At 50.9% G+C, this 9363-nt stretch overlaps 1 protein-coding gene across 1 annotated transcript in view; it reads left to right on the top strand.

The window, feature by feature from the left end:
• The window catches only part of LOC118097137 (tumor necrosis factor receptor superfamily member 10B-like), a 31000-nt gene continuing 21637 nt past the window's right edge, over positions 1-9363 (top strand). The window contains exon 1 of the mRNA XM_035139796.3: positions 1-194. Coding sequence (XP_034995687.3) covers positions 147-194 — 48 coding nt within the window. The 5' untranslated portion in view covers positions 1-146. The remainder of the gene's footprint in view (positions 195-9363) is intronic.

Here is a 9363-nt window from a genome sequence, read left to right as displayed (position 1 = left end):
TTGTCTCAGGCTGGGGAAGGCGTCGGACTGGGCTCGAGTTTGTCGCAGTTGTTCCTCCGACATTTCATTACCGCGATCTTCTCTGCCCGCCCAGGAAGTATTCCTGTCTCTTGGAAACCAAGCTCCACCATTGCCAAAGTTCTGCGATGGCAGCCAAGCGACTTCTTACGCTTTGGGTAATTTTGTGCGCTCTGGTGAGTAGCGAACTTCTCCGACTCCTTTGAGCTTCTTCTTGGGTTCATTCGTTCTTCGGGACTGCGCGAAAAGAGCTTCAACTCTTTGCAAAATAGACCTAAAATGCGGCATGTTGCTCTCTGGACGCTACTTACTATTGCAGAACATAAGTGGCCCCCGATTAGTGTGCAAGGTGGGCGTGGAAAGGCGTTCTGCGTGTAGGTGCCCCATTTTCGTCTCTCTGACGTGCCCGTCGTGTCCGTGCCAAGTCGGGAAGAGTGGCTGGGAAAGATTATCAGAAGAAACCTGGCCTTGAATTGAAAAGTGTCCGGGGGGGGTAGATGTGAACCCCCCCCCACTTGTCTAGGGGTGGGCAGCCCCATCCCCTCAGTTTGGGGGGCGCGCGCGTAATCGAGCAGTTCAGATAATCGCGCGCTTCGGAAGCCTCCCCGTAAGTCCTTTTTTGCACCCAGAACATGCCCGGGCAAGTACTGTATTGTCTGCTCGCTTCTCCGTTTGGAGAGCAGACGAAGGAAATTGGGGGATTTGCACAGGAGTCGGAGCGTGTTGCAGATTTGGACTGTTGGTGTGCGGGTGAATAAAGTTTAGAGTTCACACTGGAGACTTAAATCGGTGAGTCTTTTAAAAGAGGCCCCGTGGAACATGTGTACTCTGGGCGTCTTTTGAAAGCCTGTACCGTGTCCCGCTTCTGAACTTTTGTCACGTGTTGATTAGCATTCGCAGGTACCCAAGAAAAGTGCTTTTGCGCTTCTTTGCCTTTTGCCGGTATTCCGTGGGTTTACTCAAGAGGCAAGTCTCGGTGTCTTAAAGGGGTGGGTGGGGGTATTTACCGTCCAGAATTTTGCTGCTTGGTGTTGCGTTGCTTAGCAGAGCTCAGCGCTTAGGTGAAAGTCCCTATTGAGAACTCGGTGGGACTTGCTCTCGAGTAGACCTGGTTAGGTAGCGCAAGAAACGTTGGGACAAATTTGGCCAAGCGCGGCAGGTAGGATGTGTTGACTGCCTTGAAAATTCTCCAGTTCAGTCTTTGAATGCACATCCCCTTGGAAACAAGACCCGGTTTTTAAATAACGGACGCAAATGTAAAAGGGGGTGGGAGAAGGCTGGATTCTGGAAATATTGGAACCCCCCCCCCCCCCGTGGAACGACTCCGGATCTGTTAAGGCCTCCCATCTTGGCCAAGCGGCTCTTCCCCTCCTATTGTGGGAGGCAACCCCTTTCTGCAGCCCAGCCTGCACATACAGTACCTATTTCTGATAATATAATAATAATTTATTATTTATACCCCGTCCATCTGGCCGGGTCCCCCCCCCCCGCCACTCTGGACGGCTCCCAACACACATTAAAATACATTAAAATATCACAGATTAAAAACTTCCCTCAACAGGGCTGCCTTTAATTATTTTCTAAATGTCAGGTGGTTGTTTATCTCTCTGACCTCTGATGGGAGGGCGTTCCACAGGGCGCGTGCCACTACCGAGAAGGCCCTCTGCCTGGTTCCCTGTAGCTTTGCTTCTCGCAGTGAGGGAACTGCCAGAATGCCCTTGGCGCTGGATCTCAGTGTCCAGGCAGAACAATGGGGGTGGAGACGCTCCTTCAGGTATACTGGACCGAGGCCATTTAGGGCTTTAAAGGTCAGCACCAACACTTTGAAATGTGCTCGGAAACGTACTGGGAGCCAATGTAGATCTCTCAGGACCGGTGTTATGTGGTCCCGGGGGCCGCTCCCAGTCACCAGTCTGGCTGCCGCATTCTGGATTAATTGCAGTTTCCGGGTCACCTTCAAAGGTAGCCCCACGTTAGAGCGCATTGCAGTAGTCCAAGCAGGAGATAACCAGAGCATGCACTACTCTCGTGAGACAGTCCACGGGCAGGTAGGGTCTCAGCCTGCGTACCAGATGGAGCTGGTAGACAGCCGCCCTGGACACATAATTAACCTGTGCCTCCATGGACAGCTGTGAGTCCAAAATGACTCCCAGGCTGCGCACCTGGTCTTTCAGGGGCACACTTATGCCATTCAGGACCAGGGAGTCCTCCACACCTGCCCGCCTCCTGTCCCCCACGAACAGTACTTCTGTCTTGTCAGGATTCAATCTCAATCTGTTAGCCGCCATCCATCCTCCAACCACCTCCAGGCACTCACACAGGACCTTCACCGCCATCACTGGTTCTGATTTGAAAGAGAGGTACAGCTGGGTATCATCCGCATACTGATGAACACCCAGCCCAAACCCCCTGATGATCTCTCTCAGCAGCTGCATGTAGATGTTAAAAAGCATGGGGGAGAGGACAGAACCCTGAGGCACCCCACAAGTGAGAGCCCAGGGGTCTGAACACTCATCTCCCACCACCACTTTCTGAACACAGCCCAGGAGGAAGGAGCGGAACCACTGTATGACAGTGGCCCCAGCTCCCAGCCCCTCTAGACGGTCCAGAAGGATGTTATGATCAATGGTGTCAAAGGCCGCTGAGAGATCCAGCAGAACTAGGAAACAGCTCTCACCTTTGTCCCTAGCCGGCCGGAGATCATCAACCAGTGCGACCAAGGCAGTTTCAGTCCCATGATGAGGCCTGAATCCCGACTGGAAGGGATCCAAATGGTCCGCTTCTTCCAGGCGTTCCTGGAGTTGTTAAGCAACCACTCGCTCAATCACCTTGCCCAAGTATGGTAGATTTGAGACTGGGCGATAATTAGCCATATTTGCCGGGTCTAAAGATGTTTTTTTAAGAAGCGGTTTAATGACTGCCTCTTTCAGCGGGTCTGAGAAGGCTCCCTCACAGAGGGAAGCATTCACCACCCCACGGAGCCCATTGCCCAGCCCTTCTCGGCTTGCTTTTATAAGCCAGGATGGGCAAGGATCAAGGAGACAGGTGGTCAGTTTCACTCGTCCAAGCAGCCTGTCCACATCCTCAGAGGTAACAGATTGGAATACATTCCATGAAACATGATGCAATACTTGGTGATATTCGCTCCATGCACTTGTAGTCAGACTTACACTGTTGCAGCATCCCGGCTCTCGACTGTCATTGGGACATGCTGTGGCTTTCTCTTAGGTAAAGTAGGCGTAGGCAGCATCCAGGTTTACAGTGATGTGACTTTGTGTCACTGCTCCTTTTCCTGCAATTTTGGTTGCCACATACAGGTAATAGTTCAGTATTTTATCATTTGCTGTGCAGGCCTGGTGAGAAGCTGGCAGAAAGTTAGTTCATCAACTTGCCAGCCCTATTATTTAAATAACGGTGAACGAAATACTAGATTTATGGTGCATAAGTTTAGCAGCAGCAAATGCCAGTGGGGTTTAATCCTGGATTTTCCTGCTGACTTTTGGCAAAATTAAATTCTGAAATGATTTGCTTAATTTTGATTCTCAGATGTGCATCAAAGGAAATTATTTATAGGCACTTATGAGCTGATGGGCCTACTTTGGTGTAAGCTTTTTCAGGATGATAGTTTTGAGTTCAGACACTTAGTTGGTCTCTCTTATGTTTCCTCATCATGAAAATACTGTAAAATACATTTTATAAACTTCTATATTTCTTGCTCTAACTCTGCTAAAGCAGTGGGAGTTCTTCGAGGGAAAAGGTGAAGGTTTTGTGAGTGGTTGGAATTAAAGATGTAGAGGCTGCATTCTAGTAATACATTTTAAAATGTGGTTTCCTTTCAAGACACTATTTGAAAACTTCATAGAGGGTGAATCATTGTGTTTTGGATCACATACAACATGTTTTCTCCCCCATTACGGCCTTTTAAAAGGTTAGTGTGTTTACTGCTTTGCTGTTCTGCTATTTTTAATGCTATTCTGATATTGTAATTTTGTGATATTGGCATTATTTTAAAATAGTTGTAAGCTATGTGGTACATGAATTCTAGAATTAAAAATAAAATAGACTGGTGAATAGAAGCAGTTAACTTTTCTAGTGGAAAAGTTCAAAAATGTATATGGTAGTTGGGTAGTAGTTTCATTAGATCTAACCAAAATGTCATACAATTGTGGCAAGCTTTGGAGATCTTGATAAGTATTCATTAGGAAAGAGATTGGTGCGGTTTGTGCGGATGTAAAAAAATTAGGCTGATTGTTACTGCCATGACATCAGCTTGTAGACTTGGTTCCAAGATGGAGATTGCACTGGGAATACGTTTCTTCCAGGCATTACAGGTATTGAGTTAAACACCTAGGATTTTGGAATTAAACAAGGATCGTTACCTATTTCTGAAAAATTAGTCTAAAGGATAAGCTGATCTCATGACTGCAACATACATTCTACTTTTTGTATGTTTTTGTGGTTTCTTGCACCCCTTTCTGCCTGCTTGGTGTAGCAACTTAATGCCTGATGAAGAGTTCTGGAAAACTCAAAGGTTGCAATAGTTCTGTGACAGTTTGGTTGCTCCTGATAAAGACACGCGGGTGGCGCTGTGGGTTAAACCACTGAGCCTAGGGCTTGTCGATCAGAAGGTCGGCGGTGCGACGGCCCATTGCTTGTTCCCTGCTACTGCCAACCTAGCTGTTCAAAAGCACGTCAAAGTGCAAGTAGATAAATAGGTACCGGTACAGTGGGAAGGTAAACGGCATTTCCGTGCGCTGCTCTGGTTCACCAGAAGTGGCTTTGTCATGCTGGCCACATGACCTGGAAGCTGTACGCCGGCTCCCTCGGCCAATAACGCGAGATGAGCGTGCAACCCCAGAGTCAGTCACAACTGGACCTAATGGTCAGGGGTCCCTTTACCCTTTAATAAAGACATTATCCAACTGAGTATTTTGGAGTTTTTCCTATGGACCAACACAGTTAGCTTTTGAATCTTATGGCTTATGGCTTAATGGAAACACAGGCCTTCATATTCTACCTCATCTCAGATCACAAGTGGGGAGAAAGTGGTTGCGCAGGAGGTTGGCCACTTTGAGGGATAGATTCTGGTCTAGATGAGACTTTGGCCTGATGCAGCAGGGCTTTTCTTACAGGCGGTGTTCTTATCTACATTTATGTATGGTTAGTAGACCAGATTCTGTGGCTATTGTGGCTGTACCTAATCAGCAGGAATTGGAGGGTTAAGCTGAAATGGTTCTAGGCAGTATGGTTTGCTGCTGGTTAACTTGTTCCCCTTTCGGTTAAAAACAGTGATAATATGGTGGCTGGCATCCCAGTGAAAACCACAGTCCCCATCTTGCGAATCATTGTGCCAAGTTTGGTGAAGATATTCTGAGTGACTGCCACGCCCATAGCAAACAGATGGAGAGGCAGACAAACCACTTTTCAATACAGATGCTAGATCAAATCAAGGCAAGGTTATGACTTTCCTTTCTGAAGCCTACACCAACCCTCTTGATAGCATCACTGTGGTTTTCTCAGCACAAGACGTTTATTGTCTCATTCAAATCAGACCAATTCCTTTGTTTTTGTTTCATGTCCTGTACTGAGAAATGCACAGAATTTGGTATCACGTGGAGCTTCTTTCATTTTGAATCAAGATGCCTGTCTGAAACATCACTGTGAGGGACAGGGGATATCGCGAAGTCCCTCCCCTCCTGAGTTCAAGCCCGTCCCCGAGCAAAGGGGAAAGCAGGGAGAGTTCCGATTCCAGTGGGGAAGCAGGAAGTCGTGTCCGAGGCTCAGGCAAGGTAGAGGAGCCAGGGTCCCAGGTGGGACAGGAAGGGGCAAGTAAGGGGGGAAGACCCATCCCCCCAACTCCAGAATTACGCAGGAAGAGGAGGGGCAAGAGGATGGGTCTGCCAAAGCTTTTGTGTTGGAGAAAGACGCGCCAAAAGCCATTAGGAGGTTCTGAAACCGACTGACAACATCGCTCCGTGTAAATAGCAATGACTTGAGCACTGTAAATACGCAGCACCAATAAAAGAATAAAATGCAGAGCTGCGTAGCGTCGTTACTCTGAAGTAGTCCACTCCGGCCACTGTGACAGCAACCTCCTAATCATTTTTGGGCTACTTTGGAGTTGCCGGGATGAGCGTGTCAGAGGCGGAGAAGTGGCGGCAGATCGCTGAGCAAGCCCAGCTAGAACTGCAACAGCTGTCGCTGCAGGCGCAGGGAGAATTGAAGGCAGCTAAAGAGGAGACTAAGAAGGTCCAGGACGACCGGCTACAACTTGCGGAACAGGTGAGAGAGCTCCAGGAAAAAGAGCAGCATTTAAGGGCGGTGGCGGTAGACCTCCAAAACAAGCTGGATGCAGAGAAAAACAAGGCGGGAGGGGCACCCCAAGTCCAAGTGCTGCCAGGAAGGAGAGCCGGGACCCTAGTAAGCAAGTTCAATGGAGACCCGAAGGAGTTTCAGGGCTTTGAGACTGAGATTGTGTATGCTCTTGAGCTGCACCACGATGAGTTCCCTGATGATGAGCACAGAGTAGCGTTTATTGTGGAGCACCTTACAGGGGCGGCCAGGGAGTGGCTAAGACCGTTAATTGCAACAAGGAATCCTTGCATGAAGAATGTCAAACTATTTCTAGAAGGTTTGAAAACGATGTATTCGTCCGATAGTCATATGGACCAGACTAAGGAGGAACTTCATAATTTACGCCAAGGAAATATGACAGTTCGCGCGTATTGGGCGAAATTCACCATGCTGGTGCACAGATTGGGGTGGGATCTGGAGTCTGCCCCAATGCAAGCGGCGTTTTACTTGGGGTTGCATGAGGAGGTGAAGGATGAGCTCTCGAGAGGTCCAAAGCCCAGTAATATGGATCAACTGAGCAAAGCGGCTCTGGCGGTGGGGGTGAGGCAGGAATCCAGATGGAGCGACAAGCAAGCAACGCGCGCAAAGCGGGCTTGGTTCCCACGGTCGCAGGAGAAGCCACTCCCTCAACAACCCTTTCAAGCCACGCCTGGGGCCAGTCAGGACCAGGAACCCATGCAGATTGATAGCGCGCGCGCGGGGGCTTTTCAAACCCCAGCGGCGCCAAGACGCAAGGAGGGAAGGGGTGGGAATTGCTTTCTCTGCAACTCCCCCCAGCATCTCGTCAGAGACTGCCCACATCGCAGGGAGTGGCAAGGAAAGGCGGGAACGGTTGTGCCCTCCCCCACTGACGCAGCACCACAGCAGGGAAACGGGAAAGCCTGGCTGCAGGAGACAAGGGGCGGCAGCCAGGCACAGTCAGCAGACAACAGCCCCAGCCCACCCACCCGCACAGAGAGGAGCAGAGCCAGCCCACCCCTCCCAGAGCAGGAGTGGTTCTAGAAGTGACGCTCACGCTCCCAAATGGCTATCCATTGACGGTCCTCGCCCTAATTGACAGTGGTGCCTCAGCCAACTTCTTCTCGAGAAACTTTGCAGAAGAGCACCAGATCCAGCTTCTGCAGCTGGATTTTCCTCTGCACGTGGCAACCATTGACGGCAGAGAGCTGCTGGGAGGGGCCATCACTCATCAAACCCCCCCCATGAGAATGACGGTTGGAAGGCACTCAGAGACACTGGCATTCAACGTCACCACCATCTCAGACCCCCCAATCGTTTTGGGCATGAGCTGGCTGGCGCGCCACGACCCCTCCATAAGTTGGCATCAGAGATGCATCACTTTTGGATCGGACTTTTGCCTGGAACATTGCATGCAGCACCAACCAGGGGAGGGGCCTCCAATAGCCACGGTGGCCACCATGCACGTCAAAGGGGGTGAGGCGATACCCAAACCATACTGGGACCTGCAGGAGGTCTTCAGTGAAGCGGAGTCCGACCACCTGCCCCCACACAGGCCTTTTGACTGCCAGATCAACCTGGTGCCTGGGGCAACTATACCCCCAGCCAAGCTGTACGCCATGTCAGACCAGGAACTGGAGGATCTGCGCGCTTTTATCGACAAGAACCTCAAGCGGGGGTTCATCAGAGAAAGCAAGGCAGCAGGGGGCAGCCCGGTCTTCTGGGTGGACAAGAAAGACACGCAACAGCGCCGTCTTGTGGTGGATTTTAGACGGCTGAATTCGGTGACAGAGCCAGTGGCTTTCCCCATGCCCAGAGTGGATGATCTCCTGACAGCGGCACGCAGAGGCAAGATTTTCACCAAGCTAGACCTGAGGGGGGCGTACAACTTGATCAGGATCCGGGAAGGCGATGAGTGGAAAACCACGATGTTCACGCCTCTGGGCTCTTTTGAATATCTGGTGATGCCCTTCGGGTTGCAAGGGGGCTCAGCATGCTTCCAGGCCTTCATGCACCACGTCCTGGGGTCCCTACTCTTCAGGAAATGCTTGGTCTTTCTGGATGACATCCTTATTTACTCCAACGACCCAGTGCAGCACGTGAAGGACGTCAGGGAGGTGTTACAGCGCCTGAAGGAGAACCACCTGTATGTGAAGCTGGAGAAGTGCAAGTTTCACACCAAGGAGGTGGACTTCCTGGGCTACAAGCTGTCAGACAAGGGGCTGGCAATGGACAAGGACAAGGTGCAGACCATCCTGGACTGGCACAGCCCCAGGACGCGCAAAGATGCCCAACGCCTACTAGGCTTTGCCAACTTCTACAGGAAGTTCATCAAGAACTTCTCTCGAGTTACGGCTCCCATCACTGACTGCCTGAGAGGCAAGCAGAAGTTCAGGTGGACACCAGAGGCGCAAGCAGCGTTCGAAAGCCTCAAGAGGGTGTTCGCCTCAGACCAGAACCTGTTCCACGTGGTTCAGGACGCGCCCCTACGCATTGAAACAGATGCTTCTGATAAGGCTGTGGGCGCCATTTTGTTGCAACTGGACGCCAACAGAGAGTGGAGACCCTGTGCCTTCTTCTCCAGGAAGTTGACCCAGCCCGAGCGAAACTACACAGTTTTTGATCGGGAACTTCTTGCGATCCACGCGGCGTTCCAGCACTGGAGACACTTCCTGGTGGGCGCCAAGCACCCCATCCAGGTGTGCACAGACCACAAGAACCTGGAGTTCTGGAGAACTGCCAGGGTGCTCAACCAGCGGCAGATACGGTGGGCGGAGTTCTTCTCGAACTTCAACTTCTCCATACACTACATCCCAGGAGAGCAGAATGTCAGGGCGGATGCCCTCTCCCGCAAGCCAGAGTACATGGAGGAGGAGGCGCCACCAGCCCCAAGGCACATTTTCCCCCCGTCGGCATGGTCCTGCGGAGCAGCAGTGGTGAGCGAGGCAGAACTCACAGCACTGACGGCAGCGGATGAATTTGCCAACCGCATCTTCAGAGAACTGAGAGGGGGGAGGGAGCAGGCAAAAGACT

Source organism: Zootoca vivipara, chromosome 14 (genome assembly GCF_965207765.1).
Source record: "Zootoca vivipara chromosome 14, rZooViv2.hap1.1, whole genome shotgun sequence".
In the NCBI taxonomy this organism is placed as follows: domain Eukaryota; kingdom Metazoa; phylum Chordata; class Lepidosauria; order Squamata; family Lacertidae; genus Zootoca; species Zootoca vivipara.
The sequence above is the reverse complement of the archived record's forward strand: the minus strand, read 5'-3'. Positions and strand labels throughout refer to the sequence as shown.